Genomic DNA, 22,784 nt, shown 5'->3' on the forward strand with positions numbered 1-22,784 from the left:
CAAGTCAGTTAAGAACAAATTCTTATTTACAATGACAGCCTGTACCTGCAAAACCCGGACGATGCTGGGCCAATTGTGCTCTGCCCTATGGGACTGCCAATCACGGCTGGTTATGATACAGCCTGGATTTGATTTGTTGTCTGTAGTGACGCCTCAAGCACTGAGATGCAGTACCTTAGACCGCTGTGCCACTCGGGAGCCCAAACTAGCAACCCTCCAGTTGATGGCTGGCCTCTCTAACCGCTAGGCTACCTGCCACCTCAACAATAAAAAGCATTCAAAAACACAACTTTAGATATGATTAGGGAATATATATGATTATGATTTGTCAAAATGTGTTGACATAAACCACTTTTATTTATGGAAGAATAGCAAGGGCACAGATGGTTCCATGGGCCTCAGCTGCTAGTTTTGGCCTAATTGAATAGTGTCTCCCTGAAGACCAGTTCCTGCCAGTGCCAGCAAGGAAACAGTAAGCAGGGGGGTGTGGAGGAGGAGCCCAATACTGAGGGCTCACTTTGAAGTTGCTCAGTTGTTTTCAGTCGTGCCGAAGGTTGTCAACTTGGCCGTAGGCTATAAGAAAGCATGAGACCCTGAGGAGACTTCAAAACGGAGGTGGGTTCTTAATCTAGTTTGATTGTTTGGTGATGAATAAGTTGCAAAATAGCTATTAACTCTTGATTCCTAATGTCTTTATTTTGTGTTTCATATGTGGTCATTGTAATATTTGGTGGAGTTAGTGGCACAATATAGATTTGGACTACTGATAGTAATGCTAAGTATAAATGTTTATTGGAATATAAAAAGGGAGCCATATAAAGCAAATACAACATATTTTTACAGTGAAAATCATATGCCAATCATCAGAGATTACATTATCAATACTCAGGTCTATATTTGTTTTAAAATACCAGTCCATTTACCTGGTTTAGTGAGACTGTGTGAAGAAATGTATTAATTCCATCACAAGGCTATTGCTTGATGGGCTTAAAGACATCCACCAGTGATTTTTGTACTTTTACTGTTGAAAAGCGATATACCAAATACAAACACAGTAAAGCACACACACTAAAGGGTCAAAAATATGTTTTGAGCAAAATAGTTCATATTTTTTTCTGACACAACCGCAAACGTCAAGGAGTATGGAATTCAAACACTTGGTCTGATGGTAATCGGTGAAGTCGACGGCCTCCCTCCTTGCTTGAGGAGCAATAGAGAAAAGCCACCCCCACAACTTGTGCTGTCACGACATACCCGGACCACCTATTGAGATGCGCCTTTTGTTAGGTAACTCAGTTAAATGAGGTGAAAAGGAGACTGGAGTGTCACATTAAGGTCAGAGTGACAGGGCTGCTTTGGTTACTTTCTAAACGTAATCAGTTACCTAAATAAAAGGTACCTAGGCTGTCCAAAATTGTAATCGGTAATGTAGTTCTCTTCCAAGGTTCAGATGAATCGGTGGCGGAGATCAGTGGATGAGATCCAGGCCAGGAAACGGCAGGTCACAGAGTGTGAGCGTGCCCTGGAAGCCCTGTGCAAGGTGACTGCCTGTTTCCAACAGATGGCCATCTCTATCGGAAGTAACTCAGACGGCAGCTTTCTGAGAGAGGAGATGGACGAGACCAGAGCACTGGCTCATAGAATCTGCACAGGTAAGGCCACACTTACATTTACGTCATTTAGCAGACGCTCTTATCCAGAGCGACTTACAAATTGGTGCATTCACCTTATGATAGCCACTATAATGCTGTTGAATGTTACATGAACCTCAAGATCTGACCCCTTATTCAATCATTTAATGGGGTTCCACAAACAAAAGGTGACTGTGATCTGACCCCTTCCATTCAAATTCAGGTCAAATCTTTAAGTGCAACATTCTCTCAGCCAATTGGTGTCGAAAAAAATATAAATTGTTGACAGTACGGTCTTTTCAAAATCACAAGTGCAAGTACTTTGTATAGTGTAAATCATACACAAATTCCACTGTGAATAATTGTGCGTCGTCTCATCATAATCCAGGGGTGCACAGACGTCTGGTCCCTCTATTGACAAAGAGGGCGACTGAACCTGGACAAGAGGATCGATTACAGGTGGAGCGACTGTGGGTTATTTTCCTCACTGGGCTAGAGAACCTCCAACAGGACCTGCACAAAGCCAGTGACTTAATAGACCGCTTCCCTTTGAAACAGAGGAATGACCGCCGGGCCCTGGTGAACACAGGAGCTTCAGATGGGGTCATTGGGGTGTCTGCCCGAGCTGCTTCAGTCCAAACCCCATGGCTAGCAGTGGAGGTGGAGCAAAACCCTGACCTAAAGACGCACATCACCCAGATTGACGCCCTGGTCAAGGAGATGCTCCAGAAAGTCAGTATTCCTTTCTGGGCAGTGGAGGCTACCCAAGAGGCCTGGGTGGAAGGCGCTCAGTCTCAGGACACTGCACACGATCAGGATGAGACTCTGGAAGAGATGATGGTGGTGTCCCAAGATGACCAGATGTCTGGGTGTTGTCAACCTCTAAACTGTAAGTTAGGCTGTATGTTTTGTTTATCGACCTGAAGACTGAGGTATACTCTTGAACTGTTAATGGTTAATAAAACTAACTTTGAATAAAGCCTCATCATACACCGTGCAATAACAAGTAGCTACCAAAATGGCATTCCTGTGTACAAACTAAAATGGGCAGTACTGCAATTTTAAAACGACAGTACAGGACTGGCATTTTGCGTAGCGTTCTTGTGTTGCATACACATGGTATAAATTAGGTTCTCTCATGCACAAGTCATTTCTATTTACTAATGAAAACTATGAACGTTAGACAAATGTCTTTAGACGCAGTCAAAGAACAAATGCTTTAAGGTATGATCAACTATAAAGATCTCCTTGATAAAAGGATAGATGTTTGTCAAAGACCTTGTATACCTAGGTTGATTCATTTTGTAATACGCTGACTACACCGGGTGTGTGCATCGACACACACGCAGGTTGAAATAGCAAAACACCCAATATTAATTTGGTGACCGGTCGAAAGAGTCACTGACATTTAGCTAGCTAATTGGTCCCGGGATATAAAAATTGCGTTATTTTACCTGAAATACACCAGGTCCTTTTCCCCCCTTGGATCTTTGTGGGATTTTGACCCATTGAGTCACAAATTCGTGTGCCCTCTCCAACAACTAATCCACAGATAAAAGGGAAAACCTAGTTCGTTTCTTGTAATCGATCCTTCTGTGGACCTTATATGGCGGTTGGCAACCAACTTTAAGGTCCTTTACCACCACCAACTGGACTTGAGCGCGGACCTAAATTCAGCTTTCAATCACTCACGTGGGTAAATGCTCCTAAAAACCAATGACGAGATGAGGGACTTGTGACACAAATAGAACCAAGTTGTATTTTAGCGCCTGGCTAGAGACACGCGCGAGCAGTTTGGGTAAAATGATTGAACATATGAACATTTATTTTGTAACATGGCCAGTGTGGTCAGCATGTTAGAATGAACGTTGTATTGATTGCTTGAAATGTATTATGCAAATTAAATAAAGTCAAATGTTGACTAGAAAATAACCAACAAAGCCACGATTAAACTTTATTCACATAAAGTTTACACAAACATACAAATATTATACAGATACCCAGTATTTACATAATCAGAAGAAAGAAACACTTAAAAATAAAACACATGGCAGGATTGTAGGATATTGGGTCAGTTCTTGTAGGTAGAGTTCAAATGGGCTTTGAATGCTGTAAGACAGACAGACACCTTTGTTCAATACCGTACAAGTTTAACAAAACTGTTTGATTCATGACACGAGTATTTACAGGGTGCATCACAAATGACCTATGGGCCCTGGTCAAAATTTGTGAGTGCTATTGCAACAGACATTGGTCCATCTACTAACCTTCCTGGTTATGCCAAAGCTCAGCAGCAGCAGTGTTCAAGGGACTCTCATTGTTGGGCTCTGGACAAGACAGATTTTGGTACAAGGTTAGCAAAAACTTTGACAGTGGCACAAACCCCCCAAAAAAAATTTTTTTTTTAGTGATTTGATCTCGGTGTGTTGATAAATCTGATCAGACCCCCTTATGAAAATGGTTGGGCAACAACAACAGACAACTAATAAAAAGACAACTCACCTCCTAATAAACTCTGGATGGACAGCAGGATGGAACGCACATCGTACAGAGCTGACCATTTGTCTTTCAAGATATCCAGACAGATGAATCCCTGATCGTCAACGTTGGGGTGGAAACACGATGTGATGAACTTCACGCGTGGGGCTTTGTAAGGGTAGCCACTAGGGAATTCTAGCGACAGCTTGTACCTCAGGCCTTCGTAAACCTAAGAGATGGAAGAAGGCTGACATTCTTTAATAGACTTATTTTTTTTTAACTGTACAAAAGCTAATCAAGGCGAGCATTTGAATGTTGATGGAAGACATGTGGATCTTGTTAAGGCGTCCGTATAACTCCTACCCGAAACAGTTCATGCATATATTCTGACGAACATTTGGTCGCCGGCAAGAGTTTGGCTGTTCATGCACACACATTTCTGTTCAGAGGCAAGCCAAAGTCCACGTCCCTTCATCGGTGATTGGTCAAAAGTAGGTCAGTGTTTGTGGTCTTTCAACACGAGACAAAAAAATGCCACTGCTTCTTGACACACTGCTCGCTTAAACTGGAAGCCAGATGCACAAATGCACAGCCGTACAGCTGGCGACCAAAGTCAGCGTGCATGCGCCCGGCCACCACAGGAAGTCGCTAGAGCTCGATGGGACAAGGACATCCCAGCTGGCCACACCCTCCCAAAACCCTGATGAAACTGAGCCAATTGCGCGCTGCCTCATGGGTCTCCGGGTCGTGGCCGGGAGTGACACCTCTAGCACTGCCTTAGACACCTTAGACCACTATAATCAGCTCTGCTAGGGCAAGTAAAATGGTCAGTGAGGCACTCTCACTTATGTCTGGAAGTAGCTAGCAAGTTAGCCAACGTTAGCCAGTTAACGGCAGTCAAGCACCAAGCTAGCCAACGTTAGCCAGTTAACGGCAGTCAAGCTGAGGTCAGAACGCTCGGATCAACACTAGTCCTCAGCCAGAGCGTCCACTGGCACTTCAGATTGAATTTACGAACACCCCTAGTTTGACGTAAAATTTTGTGACCAAGATCTCCTCAGCAAATGTTTTAAACTAATGGCAGATTTATCGAGTCATCGTATGTTAATTATATTTTGAGGAAGTGGCTATGGCGTCTCAAGTTCGACAAACTTGTATTGTTTTTCAAGCAAAGGTCTTTTAAGGGAGTACGCGCGGTCTGTTCACCTAGCCGAAGCATGCCGACACCTTTACCCATGTTCATCTGGCAGGGTTACACACCATCTACATTACTGGTCTTACAATCTGAGCCCCTGCCAAGGATCCACTTTTCATGGTGGAGTAGAAATAAACCTTTACTTACTGTTCCCTGAGCGCCGTCTATCGTTCCGATCCACTTAAAAAGGTTGTCAGACTCTGGGAAAGCCGAGATCCCCTTATGTCCAGACATCTATATGACATGTGCAAGAAATAAACTTCAGATCTTAAAGAAATAGCTGTTTTCCAAAAAGGATCAATTGACATCTCCAATTGTGATTAGGACATAGCCCTACACAAGGAACACTTACCATTAGTGTCATCAGCTCTTGTTGAAGTCTAGGGAGTAAAAAAGATACGTTTAAAATGTGCCCAAACTTTGTGCAATGACTAGCCCATATCCCAATGTAAGTAGTACTAATCACCCATCTTAAAAATCAGCTAACATGTAGGCTGTTACAGAACAATACTGTTTGGTTCACTTAACGGCTAAATGGCAATTTCTCTAGGACCATTTGTTAAGACCCAGCCTTAGTATTAAAGTAAGCAGGGAATAAATCTAGAGTATTCGCGGTAGCCTAGCGTTTAAGTGTGTTGGGGCAGTCACCAAAAGTTGCTATTTGATTCCTGAGACAACTAGGTTAAATAAATATGTCGACGTGCCATTGAGGAAGGCACTTAACCATAATTGCTCCTCTATGTCGCTCTGGATAAGAGCTTCTGTTAAACGACAAATGTACTCCGTTCTGCCACCTCTGCCCCACAACCACTAGCGGAGGACAGCTCCCGTTAAACCCATTGAAAGAGCATGTCCTGGCACCCCGATGGTGTAACCAGCTTCCCCTTGAAACTATTCCCAGTTAACCGAAAACCCTACCTCTTCAAAGAAAGGGTATCCTAAATAATTACACTGCAGCTCCACAACAACAAAAAAGCCTTTTGTCAACAAACACTCGCACTTAACCCTCTCCCAACTAGCCCTGACTATCGCTACTTTGAGGAACAAATTACTTTGGCAGATGGTTGTCCCACCTAGCCATCTTAAGATGAATGCAATAACTACGTCTCTCTGGGTAAGATCGTCTGCTAAATGACTAAAGTGTACATGTAGATGACGGTAACAAATGTCACAAACCTTTTAGTGACTGAGCCCTTTGCGGCACTCCCACCCGTCTCATTGCCTTTCAGAGCGGCTGTGGATGAGGAAGTTGCAGGGTCCATATTTTGAGAGGCCATACTTGTAACTTATTGGGATAACATAATTCGAGAGGACGGTGAGTAGTTAGCAAAGTAGAAGGTAATAAACAAAATAAATAAGTTACTTTAAACACTCAAATGCACGTCGTATCTGGCATTTTGCTTCGTGCTAGCAAGCCACTAACCACAGGGGTGTTGTCATGACGTTGGCTAAACAAGTTACAGTAGTTAACTAGCAAACATTGGATTTGAAGTTGCCTTGGCTAGTTAACAGTAATTAGCCAATGCAAACCTAACTAACTCAGAGAACCTATGACCTAGACATAACTGTCGAATTCACACAAGCCAATAACACAAAATGGGTATATTTGCTAATCATGTTAGCGCATAGCAAGCTAACGTTAGCTTAGTTAACGACGCAGTTAACGTTACCCGAGTGTCTTCTCGTTAGCACTGCAGCAAAAATAACGCTAACTAGCAAGCGGAATTACTTTTTAGCCAAGCTAAAGTGTTTTTTAAATAACCAGCACTGCCTATCATATACTTCTGAATGGATAATAAAATGTCGCCATACTTGCCTGGTGTTTCGGTTCTGTCCACCGACTCTATTCTTCTGCTACTGAGTTTTTCAAACTGTGTAGGTACCCGCCCACCCGTTTAAACTACCTTTATCAAATCGGTGTCACCACCCCATTTACAAATATGACCAATCGCAACTTCAGGTTTAAAACAAAGCAACGCTGTAGCAACCATTTGGAAGAATGCACTTACAAAACACTTCGATGTCATTGGGTGAAAGATCATTCGGAAGAGACAGATTTGCCTATGGTTGTACGGTCGCATTGAGTCTAACACAAACTCTGTGATTGAAGTCGCGTTCACAGGCTAGTCGGAACTAGGAAATTCGGAAATTTCCTAATTTGCTGATTCGTTGAAAGCGGCACGTGTGTAACTACAACCAGTTAGCAAGTTGGACTTTTTTTGTTTGTTTCATAGTTCCAACTAGCACTTAAACGCGGCATGAGCAATAGTCGGTCGGCCAGTCATAATTATGGCTAAACCGCGCCCATTTCTACAATGTATATATTCTTAAAACCTAACCATACTAACACCGCTAGCCGTGTGCCTACCCCTAACCTTAAAATGAGACCAAAAAGCAAATTTTTGTAGTCAATTTTAAAATGTAAACATGTCTCAATAATATATATTTACAGACACTATTGTGGAAGAGGTGAGGTGACGATACGTTAAAATATCTCACACATTTGCTTCATTATTTTAACGCAATAAACCATATAAAAAAGGTAGACATACAAGGGATATTTGAATAGAACGGCTGTAGATACAATTAAAACGTTCTGACAAACATACTGAATAAATCAGACATAGACAAATCAAAACCTTTATTTCTACGTGAATAAGGTTGATTCACGTCTTCACTATATAAAAAAGTATATGGTCTAAAAGTTCATCATGGTCTATATGCCATGAAGTACAATGACATAAAAGCACCTGACATTGTAGAAACATTTTACAATATAAAATTGAGAATACAGTTGAAGATGGGAAAACAAAATGACTGATTTTACAAGAACAGTAACTCTTTATAGAACTCCTTATATCCAATGTGGGGGGAGGCACACCCCCTGGCCCCAATAACCGTTCTATTACCAAGGGGCCATAGGTTGCCATAGAGCCCCCTTAACCATTAGAGTACTGTAAGGATTGGTTAAAAAAAATAATTTTAAAAAAGGGGGGGGGGGGGGGCATTTCTTTATCAAATAGAACTGATCAATTACTGGCTTGGCTATGTTAAATAAAGGTTACATTTTAAATATATATATATTTAAAAAATAAAACACTTGAAAAAAAATCTGTAATTGTATACAATGAGATCCAAAGCCACACGGGCAGAATAGACATTGGCACTCTTGTACAGTCTCTCGTGATTTGATACGATTGATATATTCATTATTTCCGTGGTTTTCTACGGCTGTGTCAGAAATTGACATTTTACATTTGAGTCATTTAGCAGACTTTTACAGAAGCAATTATGGTTAAGTGTCTTGCTCAAGGGCACATTGACAGATTTCTCACCTAGTCAGCTCAGGATTTCAAACCAGTGACCTTTTGGTTACTGGCCCAATGCTTTTAACCGCTAGGCTACCTGCTGCCCACAAAATGGCACCCTATTCCCTTTAGAACACTACCTATGTCCAGGGCCAACAGGGCTCTGGTCAGCAGTAATGTATTATATAGGTTAGGGAATAGGGTACCATTTGTCAAGGTAGACTAGGACTCTATTCCTTCCCTGAACTCTGGACCTCCATGGCCTTCTGCATCTTCTCAATCATCCACCCGGGAACTGTGAAAGGCTTCAACTCAACTGGCGTCATTTTCAGGTCAGGGCAATCTCTTAAAAAAAAAAAAACAACAGAATCATAATCTCACCCTGAAAACAGTGTAACCCCCTTCGGGCTTGATTTTAGCCTGGTCGTCCCAGATCTATTTGAGCTGTAGGCTATAGCCAATTTATCTGGGGTGACCAGGCTAGGCATGCCTGGTTTAAGAAGTGAATATCCATCAAAGATACTCCATTCAATGGCAGATGAATTGATACTTGTTGAGTAAAATGGGGGCCAACAAAACATCTTCCTTACTTGTAATCATTACTCAGAGAAAGGTCCTGCACATCCTCTTCAATAAGGAGATAGGCCTATAAAATTAGAAAATGTTTAGATCATGTTAGATTAGCTTACATTAGTTCATAGATTTAGCAGATCATACTTGTTTTTAAAAGGTGCAAATATGTAGAAATCTCTCCTACATTACCTGGTTGTTCAAATTCTATAATTTTTTGCCTAATTTCAGTTTGTGATAAAACAAGCAATTTATAGTGTAAAGGATCACATTACAATCTTTTCAATAATCAAAAATATTGTATTTTAAGCTGGTGGGCATTCACTCACTGCTCTAGAATGTAGTGAAATAAGGGTCAAGAGGGTGCTACTAAATTCATGTCTAAACGTAGTTCTTTGCCCTATGCCATTATGAATCAGATTCGACCAATCATTAGATAGGTCTCTAAATATTATAACCTTAGGGGCCTCTCGACCGAGTGGCGCAGTGGTCTAAGGCACTGCATCGTAGTGTTTGCGGTGTCACTAATGACCCGGGTTTGATCCCGGGTTTGTTTTATAACTTTAATACGCTAGTACTTAACAGTGTTGATTAAAGAAGAAGGTAGACTTCACTTAGAACTGTTGTCACACAGGAACCTGTTGCCACTAGCTAGCTTGTCAGTTGACGTTAGAGCCGTTCTGCCCGCGGAGCATTGACAAAGTTCTATTGACCAGCGACCACTTTCACTCTAATCATGATAAATTCTCTGAGTAAATAGTCTGTAACTTGTGAACCATATATGGTAGAGACATAGGGTTTGGACTATTGTTTTTTGAATGCAATTCTATATTGAACGGATATATTTTTTTAACATTGAAATAATAATGTTACGGGTGAACACCCTATAGCTATATGAAGCTGATGTGTACAAAACTGAAAGTAACAAGACACAAAAGCTAAACTTAAGGACGGGAAGCATAGAAATGACCGCTTAGACTCGCTTTCAATGAGAATGACGGATCTATAACTCACATTTCTATGTGAATTTGGTTGGGTCGCCCACAAAAGATCGGTTTCTGCTTTAGCCAACTCTGAGTTTGGCTAAAGCAATTCTTTAGATCTAGAGATCTGCGACCAGGCTAGAGATCTGCGACCAGGCTAGAGATCGTGCGACCAGGCTAGAGATCGTGCGACCAGGCTAGAGATCTTGCGACCAGGCTAGAGATCTTGCGACCAGGCTAGAGATCTTGCGACCAGGCTAGAGATCTTGCGACCAGGCTAGAGATCGTGCGACCAGGCTAGAGATCGTGCGACCAGGCTAGAGATCGTGCGACCAGGCTAGAGATCTTGCGACCAGGCTAGAGATCTTGCGACCAGGCTAGAGATCTTGCGACCAGGCTAGAGATCTTGCGACCAGGCTAGAGATCGTGCGACCAGGCTAGAGATCGTGCGACCAGGCTAGAGATCTTGCGACCAGGCTAGAGTTGGATACAGAGCTCTTACCATCTTTCCACCTGTAGCTCTCATATGCTGTCTCTCTGCCAACCAGTGTTTGTCCTGGGCATCGGCAGCATACTGAAAACACACACAGACACAGTATTTTATTACTTTGCTGTAAGCTATGTAATGGTTTATGGTAGGGGAGAGGGGATGGTCGTCACACTCACAAGTTGGTTAGCATAATATAGCAAACAGGGAAAAAACCTTCACAGCACATGGCCACTCCGGTTCCACATTTATTTTAGACTTTTTGATTTAATTGTATGTGCTCCTTTAATTCAGTTATTAGCTCCCAATGTACACATGAAATACAATTTATTAAACAAATATTGCGTACTTCTAAATCTACAGGTTGTTGTGTAACCATAAGATAAAACATTACAAGGGGTCATCCACCTACAGGTAAATGCCAAATAAAGGAAACACCAACATGAAGTGTCTTAATATGGTGTTGCGCCAGAACAGCTTCAATGCACCTTGGCATAGATGCTACAAGTGTCTAGAACTCTATTGGAGGGATGCGACACCATTCTTCCACGAGATATTCCATCATTTAGTGTTTCGTTGAAGGTGGTGGAAAACACTCTAGAATCTTCCATAAAGTGTTCAGTTGGGTTGACATCTGGTGACAGACGGCCAGGGCATATGGTTTAGATTTGTTTTATGCTCATCGAACAATTCCTTGACCACTCTTGCCCCTGGAAGAGACCCCTCCCATCAGAATATAAATTATTCACCATAGCTGATCTCACAGAATGGCTGTGTATTTCTTGGGGTTTACCCTGCCCTCAAAACCATCAGAGCCGCCAGAACCTTCATTTCCTCAAGTGTTTCCATTATTTTGGCCGTTACCTGTAGGTCACCTATCAAGCTGAAGAGATAGCAGACCTTGGCTTGCCAGAGGCTTTTTTTCAGCCGATTAGGACTGCTGCCCAGATGTCCAAAGGGTGGTTTTTGAGTTGGATTATTTGTTTGCTGAGAACGTGTGCTTTCAACAGAACCTATAAGGGTATATGCCATAGGAGATCCGCAACAGGATCCCTACGTACATCCAAATGAAAACGGGATGATTCTGACATGGAAATGCCTGCCAACATACACTACATGACCAAAAGTATGTGGACAGCTGCTCGTTGAACATCTCATTCCAAAATCATGGGCATTAATATAGAGTTGGCCCCCTCTTTGCTGCTATAACAGCCTCCAATCTTCTAGGAAGGCTTTCCACTAGATGTTGGAACATTTCTGCGGGGACTTGCTTCCATTCAACTACAAGAGCATTAGTGAGGTTGGGCACTGATGTTGGGCGATTAGGCCTGGCTGGCAGTCGGCGTACCAATTAATTCCAAAGGTGTTCGATGGGGTTGAGGTCAGGGCTCTGTGCAAGCCAGTCAAGTTCGTCCACATCGATCTTGACAAACAATTTCTGTATTGACCTTGCTTTGTGCATGGTGACATTGTCATGCTGAAACAGGAAAGGGCCTTCTTCCCCAAACTGTTGCCACAAAGTTGGAAGCACAGAATCGTCTAGGATGTCATTGTATGCTGTAGCATTAAGATTTCCCTTCACTGGAACTAAGGGGCCTAGCCCGAACCATGAAAAACAGCCCCAGACCATTATTTATCCTCCACCAAACTTTACAGTTGGCACTATGCTGTCGGGCAGGTAGCGTTCTCCTGGCATCTGCCAAACCCAGATTCGTCCGTCGGACTGACAGATGGTGAAGCGTAATTCATAACTCCAGAGAACGCGTTTCCACTGCTCCTGAGTCGGAAAGGTGGCATCCTATGACAGTGCCACGTTGAAAGTCACTGAGCTCTTCAGTAAGGCCCTTCTACTGCCAATGTTTATCTGTGGAGATTGCATGGCAACGGGTGTGGCTGAAATAGCCGAAGCCAGTAATTTGAAGGCGTGTCCACATACTTTTTCATATATAGTGTATATCGATTTGGATTCTGCATTTAGTGCTTATTAAACCTTCTAGATGATGCAGAGCAAATTCATTTATTTTATAACTGTTTGATATACAACCACATGTACATCCTGCATTTATTATCGCCTGACGGAGACAGCAAGAGAGAGAGCAAGAGAGAGAAAGCGAGAGAGAGCGAGCGAGCAACACAATTAAACCCAACCAAATCATGAGAAAAAAAAAAGAAAATCACTTGACATATTGGAAAGAAATAACAAAAAAAACAGAGCAAACTAGAACCCATATTTATGTTTATTTATTTTCCCTTTTGTACTTTACCTATTTGCGCATAACATGATATCTGCAAAGTCTTTTTTTATTTTGGAACTTTTGTGGGTGTAATGTTTACTGTTAATTTTTGTTTATTTCACTATTGTTTATTATCTACTTCACTTACTTTGGCAATATTAACATGTGTTTCCTATTCCAATAAAGCCCTTAAATTGAATTGAGAGAGTTACCTTGAAGAGGTCAGCATGTTTGATGTAAATCCTTCCTCTGGTGCCACCCATTCCTAAAGCCCTACAATTAAGCAGGGATTTCAGGTTTCATTAGGAACATAATATAAAAAACAACAACGTAGACCAAGACAGTTGGTGGACCACGTTCCCATGTAACTCAATTTAATTCTCTTTTGTTTTGTGTGTGAGTCAATGAAACATTGTTAATAGTCAACTTCCAATTTCCACTTACTTATTTGCTCTGGACCCAAGAACAAATGTGCTCCCTTCATTCAGTCTGGAAGGGTCCCACTGTAGAATATGAAAACATTGTATTATATAGGGGAAATGTATCATACTCAAATCCATGGAACAGAAAGTTTAAAAAAAAATCGAATTATTATGTTGCTTTCACCCAAAAAAGACAGTTTGTGATCTTTAAAGATGCTAGAATGCATGAGGGAAACTTGTTATAAGTGTATGGTATAATGGATAAATTACTATTGCATTCAGCCATTAACATATAACTAATTAATAGAAGCAATAACATATAAACTCTTACCTTAGGTCCCTCACGCTTTATGGACTCTGATGTCTTGGGCTTAGGCCTACAGAACATGCATGTGGATCACAGCATTTTACATGTTTGAATATTCACGTTAATCTAGATTTCCATTCAAGAAATATGGGACGACAATGTTTTATTTCCCCTTTATTTAACTAGACTAAGTAGCGTCCCTTGCATGTGAATTAGAGTTTGAGCATTCATGCAGCAGTGATTTTACATGTAGGATTTGATAATGAAAACAACTGCTCACTGACAGCAAGGTGAAAACACGTGTTGTCGAACAGGAGCGCATACTCACACATTACTATACATAGTAGGCTTGAAAGTGGAACCGACAGGAGCTGTCATGCGCCCTTTCCGCTGGGAGACAGACATTGTCATATTGTCAGTTACTCTGCGTTTTGGGTTTATTATTGTTGATGAAGGATTATTCTACAAGGGCAGACTAGTTTACCTTCTTTGGAACAGGGCTGGTTCTTTGACTGGACTCATCCTCCAGTTTCACCCGCTGCAAGAAAAGAGATATTGTCACTGAAGTGGAAGAGACAGCGATAGCATTATATCCTTATTTTCCCTCCAAGAACTTCATTCAAGATGTGGAGGCAATAAGACTAATGCAATGAGGAAAACACTCATTCATACTTCCAGCCGGCATCCTCACATAATTTTTTTTTTTTTTACCTTTATTTAACTAGGCAAGTCAGTTAAGAACAAATGCTTATTTACAAAGACGGCCAAAACCCGGACGACACTGGGCCAATTGTGTGCCGCCCTATGGAACTCCCAATCACGACAGGTTGTGATACAGCCTGGGATGAGATGCAATGCCTTAGACCGTTGCGCCACAACATCCCTTTTTTGAAGCGTAAATCAGTGTCATGTTCACTTAAAATCTGGAACTTCACTTATGATGACAACTACATTTAAGTTATGTGAGACTTGGACTCATTCTAGATGAGTGTTTCTGCAATATATCTCACATCCTATCTCCTCGCCTCCTTCTCAACCATATTGGAGGAGAAGGGCCAAGGTTCCTACCCTCCCCTCCAATGCACTTTGAGGTAAAGAAAGAGGAATGTGAGGAATTGAGGAAAGATGTATTGAGAAAGAGCCATCATGATCTTCACTCCTTTAAAATCTTCCTTTACCTTGACTGGAGGCTCAGGGCCGGGTCTTGCCACTGCCGATTTCTCCCCGTCTGAGAAGAGCTGTTTGGCCTGACCATGGACAGGAACATTACTCATAGAGGTCTCTGTGCATTAACCACAGAACCTAAACACTGACACTTCTTGAAACACATTTAGTTGGCATCTTACATTTTCCAAGCAGTTTCTGCAGGCTTCTCGGATCAGCTGCTCGGTCTGGACGTCCTCTTCTAAGTTCTCCTTCACGTTGCTGGCTGCTTTCTCGAAAAACTGTCGCAAAGAAAGAAAAAAAGATTGCCACCTCTGTTTTCAGTACTCCAGCACCTTACCCGTTTGAGGATAACACTGAGGCTTTTTTGTTTTATGAGATTAGAGAGCATATTGGAAGGGATTATAGACCATTTCTCCATACAGAATCTTTCCACATCCTTGATCTCCTTCGTCTGTACTTATGGACTGCTGAGAGCTCTATTTTCATGTAATTTGACTGCCTGGAGTTTGATAAAAGGCATTGGTTTTTGGACTGGAATCGGTGCTATGATCAGATGACATCTTTGGCTACACACCAGTGGTGGGTTTGGAAGCATACGCAGAAAAGTACCTCATGCTTACGGTAAAATATGGTGGTGGGTCTTGTACGTTATGGGGCTATTTTACTTCCACTGGTCCTGGGGCTTTTGTTAAGGTCAACAGCATCATTAATGTTACCAAGTACCAGGACATTTTAGATCCAAAACCTGGTTACCTCTAACAGGTGGCTGAGGAGGGTGCTAAAGTATTGAAAACAGAGGTGCCAATAATGAGAAGGGTGCTGGTGTATTGAAAACACGGGTGCAAAAATAAGGAGAGTGCTAGAGTATTTAAAATAGGGGTGTCAATAATTTCGACTCCTGTCTTTTTTAGATGTGTTTATTACTTGCCAAACAAAATATATTCCTTGTTAGTATAAAATAATATAATTTCCCAATTTTTTGTAGCACATATATCTCAGTATTTGCATTATTTATGTTTTACAGTCTTCTTTTCCTCATCTTGATCAAGGGTGCCAATAATAATGGACCTGACTGTATGTATGTATATATGCATGTACAGTACCAGTCAAAAGTTTGGACACACCTATTCATTCAAGGGTTTTTATTTTTACTATTTTCTACATCAAAACTATGAAATAACACATATGGAATCGTGTAGTAACCAAAAAAAGTGTTAAACAAATCAACATATTTTCTATTTCAGATTCTTCAAAGTAGGCACCCTTTGCCATGATGACAGCTTTGCACACTCTTGGCATTCTCTCAACCAGCTTCATGAGGTAGTCACCTGGAATGCATTTCAATTAACAGGTGTGCCTTGTTAAAAGTTAATTTGCGGTATTTCTTTCCTTCTTAATTCGTTTGAGCCAATCAGTTGTGTTGTGACAAGGTAGGGGTGGTATCAGAGGTGTGCACTCGAGTCACATGACTTGGGCTCGAGTCAGACTCGAGTCACAAATATGATGAATTGCAACTTGACTTTGACTTTAACACCAATGACTCGTGACTTGACTTGTACTTGAGCCTCATGACTAGACCTGACTTGATACCCTCCTCAAGCCCAGATATTACAAATGATGCTAATAAAAAAGTGTGCAGCGCATCAACTCTTCATTTAACGGATAACAGTTTGAATCGGACAGCAGCCAATCAAATTGTGCCAGCTGAGAAAAAGTTGCACGTGACAGTGCAGAGGAACATCGGAGGTGAATTCAGATGGAGCCCTTGAAAGATGATACTCAAAATTATTATTTTTGGATATAAAGACGATGCTGTATCAACAAAAAACGGATTGCAACTTGCAAAACATGCGGGAAGAAAATTACAGACGGGGGCGCAACAATTTCCAACTTTGTTCGACATTTGAAGCTGCACAAAGAACGGTAAGTCATGGCTAATATAGCCGAGAGCCATTTAAAAAATTACTTTACTAGTGTATCATGTAGGCTAACGTAACGTTAAATCAATGAGCCTCCACACAGTCAGTCAGTGCGGGAACATGATAATTGCACCCAAGATTAGCCTACTTCCTGCCTGATGTTACTGCTGTTCCTAAAACCATTGACATACGTTAGCCTATCGTAACCACACAGAGAGAGTGTGTGTGTGTGTGTTAAGGATGGGCGATTGTGTACAAGCCTAAATCGCCCGATTGCGCCACATAGCGATCCTCGATGGTCTTTTACCAAATAGGGCTAAGTCCATATTATGGCAAGAACAGCTCAAATAAGCAAAGAGAAACGACAGTCCATCATTACTTTAAGTCAATCCGAAAATGTCAAGAACTTTGAACGTTTCTTCAAGCACAGTCGCAAAAACCATCAAGCACTATGATGAAACTGGCTCTCATGAGGACCGCCACAGGAAAGGAAGACCCAGAGTTACCTCTGCTGCATAGAAACCAATACTAAAGGACACCAATAAGAAGAAGAGGCTTGCTTGGGTCCAGAAACATGAGCAATGGACTGATGAGTCCAAATTGTTAATTTTTGGTTACAACCGCTGTGTCTTTGTGAGACGCAGAGGAGGTGAAAGGATGACCTCCGCATGTGTGATTTAGAGGTCGACCGATTATGATTTATCTACGCCGATACCGATTATTGGAGGACAAAAAAAGCCGATACCGATTAATCGGCCGATAAAAAAAAATATGTATATATCATACACACACACACATTTTTGTAATAATGACAATTGCAACAATACTGAATGAACAATGAACACTTTTATTTTAACTTAATATAATGCATAAATAAAATAAATTTAGTCTCAAATAACATGAGAACATATGTTAAAACGAACCACCAGCTTTCATGGGTCTTCAATATTCCCAGTTAAGTTTTAGGTTGTAGTGCAGAAAGCAGAGCTTGTCTGCATGGCCCCCTGTCAGTCTGCTCCTCCGCGAAACACAGACCTTATTTGAAGTAGATCAAGACATTCTCTATGGAAGACATGGACGGTAAAATAACGAAGGAACCCCTTTCAAGTTCAGCCGCAAGTTATTACAGGAATTATAACGCGTCGACTATTTCTCTCTAAACCATATACCTTTGACTAATCCGGAAACTATCACCTCGAAAACAAAACGTTTATTCCGTTCCGTATTTTATCTAACGGGTGGCATCCATGAGTCTAAATATTCCTGTTACATTGCACAACCTTCAATGTTATGTCATAATTACGTAAAATTCTGGCAAATTAGTTCGCAAAGAGCCAGGCGGCCCAAACTGTTGCATATACCCTGACTCTGCGTGCAATGAACGCAAGAGAAATGACACAATTTCACCTGGTTAATATTACCTCCTAACCTGGATTTCTTTTAGCTAAATATGCAGGTTTAGAAATATATACTTGTGTATTGAGTTTAAGAAAGGCATTGATGTTTATGGTTAAGTACACATTGGAGCAATGACAGTCATTGATTGATTGTTTTTTATAAGATAAGTGTAATGCTAGCTAGCAACTTACCTTAGCTTACTGCATTCGCGTAACAGGTAGGCTCCTCGTGGAGTGCAATGTAATAAGGTGTTAGAGCATTGGACTAGTTAACAGTAAGGTTGCAAGATTGGATCCCCCGAGCTGACAAGGTTAAGAATCTGTTGTTCTGCCTCCTTCCTAGGCCGTCATTGAAAATAAGAATGTGTTCTTAACTGACTTGCCTAGTTAAATAAAGATTAAATAAAAGGTGTAAAAAAAATCAAATTAATAATAATAATATTCGGCAAATCGGCGCCCAAAAATACCGATTTCCGATTGTTATGAAAACTTGAAATCGGCCCTAATTAATCGGCCATTCCGATTAATCGGTCGACCTCTAGTGTGGTTCCCACCGTGAAGCATGGAGGATGTGTGATGGTGCTTTGCCGGTGACACTGTCAGTGATTTATTTAGAATTCAAGGCAGACTTAACCAGCATGTCTACCACAGCATTCTGCAGCGATACGCCATCCCATCTGGTTTGCGCTTAGTGGGACTATCATTTGTTTTTCAACAGGACAATGACCCAAAACACATCACCTCCAGGCTGTGTAAGGGCTATTTGACCAAGAAGGAGAGTGATGGAGTGCTGCATCAGATGACCTGGCCTCCACAATCACCCAACCTCAACCTAATGAGATGGTTTGGGATGAGTTGGACCACAGAGTGAAGTTAAAGCAGCCAACAAGTGCTCAGCATATGTGGAAACTCATTCAAGACTGTTGGAAAAGCATTCCTCATGAAGCTGGTTGAGAGAATACCAAGCATGTGCAAAGCTGTCATCAAGGCAAAGGTTGGCTACTTTGAAGAATCTCAAATATATTTTGATTTGTTTAACACTTTTTTGGTTACTACATGATTCCATGTGTGTTATTTCATCGTTTTGATGTCTTCACTATTATTCTACAATGTAGTAAAGATAAAGAAAAACCCTTGAACGAGTAGGTGTGTCCAAACTTTTGACTGGTACTGTATATATCCTAATTCTGACATTACTTTGGAGCCACAGGTAGCCTCGAGGTTAGAGCGTTGAGCAAGACAATTACGGTAACCCTAATTGCTCCAGGGACGCTGTACAACGGTGACCCTGGCCGTGACCCCACTCCCTGCGGGTGTCTCAGGGGAAGTTGGGATATGCAAGAAACACATTTACACTTGTGTGCAACAGGACAAATAAACTCAGCAAAAAAAGAAACGTCCCTTTTTCAGGACTCTGTCTTTCAAAGATAATTCGTAAAAACCCAAATAACTTCACAGAACTTCACAGATCTTCATTGTAAAGGGTTTAAACACTGTTTCCCATGCTTGTTCAATGAACCATAAACAATTAATGAACATGCACCTGTGGAATGGTCGTTAAGACACTAACAGCTTACAGACGGTAAGTAATTAAGGTCACAGTTATGAAAACCTAGGACACTAAAAAGGCCTTTCTACTGACTGAAAAACACCAAAAGAAAGATGCCCAGGGTCCCTGCTCATCTGCGTGAACGTGCCTTAGGCATGCTGCAAGGAGGCATGAGGACTCACACCTGCGGGACAGGTACAAGATGGCAACAACAACTGCCCGAGTTCCACCAGGAACGCACAATCCCTCCATCAGTGCTCAGACTGTCCATAATAGGCTGAGAGAGGCTGGACTGCGGGATTGTAGGCCTGTTGTAAGGCAGGTCCTCACCAGACATCACCGGCAACAACGTCGTCTATGGGCACAAACCCACCGTCGCTGGACCAGACAGGACTGGCAAAAAGTGCTCTTCACTGACGAGTCGCGGTTTTGTCTCACTAGGGGTGATGGTCGGATTCGCGTTTATCGTCGAAGGAATGAGCGTTACACCGAGGCCTGTACTCTGGAGCGGGATTGATTTGGAGGTGGAGGGTCCGTCATGGTCTGGGGCGGTGTGTCACAGCATCATCGGACTGAGCTTGTTGTCATTGCAGGCAATCTCAACCCTGAGCGTTACAGGGAAGACATCCTCCTCCCTCATGTGGTACCCTTCCTGCAGGCTCATCCTGTCATGACCCTCCAGCATGACAATGCCACTAGTCATACTGTTCGTTCTGTGCGTGATTTCCTGCAAGACAGGAATGTCAGTGTTCTGCCATGGCCAGCGAAGAGCCCGGATCTCAATCCTATTGAGCACGTCTGGGACCTGTTGGATCGGAGGGTGAGGGCTAGGGCCATTCCCCCCAGAAATGTCCAGGGAACTTGCAGGTGCCTTGGTGGAAGAGTGGGGTAACATCTCACAGCAAGAGCTGGCAAATCTGTTGCAGTCCATGAGGAGGAGATGCACTGCAGTACTTAATGCAGCTGGTGGCCACACCAGATACTGACTGTTACTTTTGATTTTGACCCCCCCCCCTTTGTTCAGGGACACATTAATCCATTTCTGTTAGTCACACGTCTGTGGAACTTGTTCAGTTTATGTCTCAGTTTTTGAATCTTGTTATGTTCATACAAATATTTAAACATGTTAAGTTTGCTGAAAATAAACACAGTTGACAGTGAGAGAACGTTTCTTTTTTTGCTGAGTTTATAAGCACCCCCCCCAACAAAAAAAATGATGTATATACAGCAGACTCACCTTCATGTATTTTCTGAAGACTCCCATAATGTCCTCATTGAAGCTGGGCTGTAGAACTGTTCGCAAGAGGTCCATGGATATAACAGGGTCTGTGTAGCTAGATGCACAATGACACTACCAGCTATAGCACACCTTTCGTATAATCGGTCTGGAAAGTCACTCAACAAAACACATCGTCATCACAGTTTCTGCTCGATCTTAACTTTACAATATTAGACATTCACAATATTTGGTTTTGTATCAAAGAGATTCTCCTGTACTTTGTATACTTATTAGCCAGTCGTAGTAGTTCTAAAAGTAGAGCTCGTGCGCCCAGAAAATTGCGTACTGTCACATTATGTTCACCACTTCATTTCGCTCTCTCGCTCTGCTGTTAGTGCATCTTGCTAGCTGTCACTCATATGGCGAGGGGCTGATTGCTCATTGGTTGAAATCGATGCGGGGGAAAATACTGCAGTACATCTTCCAGAAAAACAGTCGCTTTAAAAACGTGGGCTTTCATGGCTAATTAAGGTAAGACAGTAATTATGCTCATAGATGATGCATGTATGAACTACACATTGACACATCCAGCTCAAAGCGGGAGGTTTAAAAAAATACTAAGTTATAGCCAAAGTTTAGGAGCATGTCTTTAAAAGCAGACCAACAATACTCAAATGTGTTTTTGTTGGTGTACTATCCCTTTAACAGTCAGTCAACTTACCTCATGGTCATCTGTGAGCGTCTGCCCCGGCGGTAGACCTGTCTGTGTTTTATCATGATGTTCCATGGATTCTGGAAGAAGAGGCCAAAGGATGCGCAGAGTCAGTGAATGTCAGCTGAGTCATCATCTCATTCCCATCACATGAATTAGGGTGTGTTGACAACTACTTTTCCGATTTTTACACATTCCCCTATGTTAAGAGACATTTGAAATGTTAGTTAGATACACATTTGAATGACAACTATAACTTGCTGAACTTGTCAACTAGCTAATAGTTAAAACGACAATCGCCATCGAGCCACCTCATCGAATCACTTCCAGGCACGATCGGAATGAGCTCGAGCGGTCAATCTACTAAATGTCACATTCAGTTGTTCACATTGTTTAACTGTGTAGGAATCACACTTCGTAACTGTAATAATTTAGCAATTTTAATGCATGCTCAGAGCTCACCATAGTTTGTATGGGCGGCTGTTCAACAGCATCTTGTTGAAGCCAGTCCCTCCGTCCCTCACCTCGATGGGCACCCATTTGGTAACAGCCCTTTTAGTATCTGGCTGGATGGAGTGTGATGATTGATCCACGAGGACGGTAAAAGGTTGAGAACTATTTTTGATCCCTTTTGACGAGGTTGTTACAGAAGTGTGCAATGCTCAAATTGGGCTTACGTATTGTCTGATTATTTTTATTTCAACAGGCTAAAACTATCCAGATGCTTATTTAAATGCGCGCTGGCAAATTACTTCGAGTATTTTTTTACAGAATATTCTAGCATTCAAAAGAAACCATTATCCTCTTTTCTAACCACACTGTTGTTTTAAAGAGCCAGGGTGTTTTTCAAGAAACCAAAGCGAACTCTGTACCGCCATCTATTGCACGGGAGGAACAAAAATGTATTTAGCGCACGCGTAAAAGCTACGTAGGCGTGTCCGTGCGACGGAGGCTTTGAACCTTTGCGGCCGCCATATTTGTAGGGGCTTTCAGAAGCAACTAATGACCACAGCGTTTGGAATACACTGACTATTGCGCTCTATCATCTGTTTTGTCTCTTAACATTTAGGTTGTAGTGACTAGCATTGCAGTATACATTTTTCTTTCACTAAAGTAATATGTAGTGATGCAACAACTATGGCATAATGTACAGGTATGTAATATTTTCCGAGAGATGGCTCTGGGGAACCTTTAGGGGGTTCAAAG

The 22,784-nt window shown here is 41.9% G+C and overlaps 3 protein-coding genes across 7 annotated transcripts; 1 reads left to right on the forward strand and 2 right to left on the reverse strand.

Moving 5' to 3' along the window:
* The first annotated feature begins 527 nt into the window (after window positions 1–527).
* LOC139536306 (regulator of G-protein signaling 9-binding protein) lies at window positions 528–3,571 on the forward strand. 2 transcript variants are annotated; one of them, XM_071336725.1, is made up of 3 exons: window positions 528–615; window positions 1,433–1,652; window positions 2,020–3,571. In XM_071336725.1, exons 2-3 carry the CDS (start codon window positions 1,451–1,453, stop codon window positions 2,553–2,555), a joined length of 738 nt encoding a protein of 245 aa, XP_071192826.1. In that variant the 5' UTR covers window positions 528–615; window positions 1,433–1,450; the 3' UTR covers window positions 2,556–3,571. The 2 variants fall into 2 exon arrangements, with proteins under 2 accessions (XP_071192826.1, XP_071192827.1); XM_071336726.1 differs by having other exon boundaries at window positions 1,445–1,652.
* On the reverse strand, window positions 3,561–7,434 carry ube2c (ubiquitin-conjugating enzyme E2C). 4 transcript variants are annotated; one of them, XM_071336727.1, is made up of 7 exons: window positions 7,121–7,434; window positions 6,481–6,589; window positions 5,657–5,684; window positions 5,452–5,538; window positions 4,134–4,338; window positions 3,899–3,958; window positions 3,561–3,740 (listed from the first exon to the last, which is right to left on the reverse strand). In XM_071336727.1, exons 2-7 carry the CDS (start codon window positions 6,579–6,581, stop codon window positions 3,703–3,705), a joined length of 519 nt encoding a protein of 172 aa, XP_071192828.1. In that variant the 5' UTR covers window positions 6,582–6,589; window positions 7,121–7,434; the 3' UTR covers window positions 3,561–3,702. The 4 variants fall into 4 exon arrangements, with proteins under 4 accessions (XP_071192828.1, XP_071192831.1, XP_071192829.1 ...); XM_071336730.1 differs by having other exon boundaries at window positions 7,314–7,426; XM_071336728.1 differs by having other exon boundaries at window positions 7,117–7,239.
* Window positions 7,435–7,928: 494 nt separating this feature from the next.
* LOC139536304 (deoxynucleotidyltransferase terminal-interacting protein 1-like) lies at window positions 7,929–22,432 on the reverse strand. Its single transcript, XM_071336722.1, has 13 exons — window positions 22,041–22,432; window positions 21,588–21,658; window positions 20,885–20,981; window positions 14,962–15,060; window positions 14,794–14,862; window positions 14,100–14,153; window positions 13,944–14,005; window positions 13,640–13,685; window positions 13,331–13,389; window positions 13,099–13,159; window positions 10,668–10,739; window positions 9,203–9,258; window positions 7,929–8,957 (listed from the first exon to the last, which is right to left on the reverse strand). The coding sequence occupies exons 1-13, from the start codon at window positions 22,116–22,118 to the stop codon at window positions 8,843–8,845; spliced, it is 939 nt and encodes a 312-aa protein (XP_071192823.1). The 5' UTR covers window positions 22,119–22,432; the 3' UTR covers window positions 7,929–8,842.
* Window positions 22,433–22,784: the final 352 nt, after the last annotated feature.

The sequence above is a fragment of the Salvelinus alpinus genome, chromosome 12 (assembly GCF_045679555.1).
Source record: "Salvelinus alpinus chromosome 12, SLU_Salpinus.1, whole genome shotgun sequence".
Classification (NCBI taxonomy): Eukaryota; Metazoa; Chordata; class Actinopteri; order Salmoniformes; family Salmonidae; genus Salvelinus; species Salvelinus alpinus.

Coding starts and splice junctions, on each gene's coding strand:
- LOC139536304 (XM_071336722.1), bottom strand. CDS start 22,118: ATGGGTGCCCATCGAGGTGAGGGACGGAGGGACTGGCTTCAACAAGAT. Junction 20,982..21,587: donor CGCTCACAGATGACCATGAG/GTAAGTTGACTG, acceptor TTGTGCATCTAG/CTACACAGACCCTGTTATAT. Junction 13,390..13,639: donor TAAAGCGTGAGGGACCTAAG/GTAAGAGTTTAT, acceptor CATATTCTACAG/TGGGACCCTTCCAGACTGAA.
- ube2c (XM_071336727.1), bottom strand. CDS start 6,581: ATGGCCTCTCAAAATATGGACCCTGCAACTTCCTCATCCACAGCCGCT. Junction 4,339..5,451: donor TAGACGGCGCTCAGGGAACA/GTAAGTAAAGGT, acceptor TCCATCTCTTAG/GTTTACGAAGGCCTGAGGTA. Junction 3,741..3,898: donor GCTTTGGCATAACCAGGAAG/GTTAGTAGATGG, acceptor TCTGTCTTACAG/CATTCAAAGCCCATTTGAAC.
- LOC139536306 (XM_071336725.1), top strand. CDS start 1,451: ATGAATCGGTGGCGGAGATCAGTGGATGAGATCCAGGCCAGGAAACGG. Junction 1,653..2,019: donor GGCTCATAGAATCTGCACAG/GTAAGGCCACAC, acceptor ATCATAATCCAG/GGGTGCACAGACGTCTGGTC.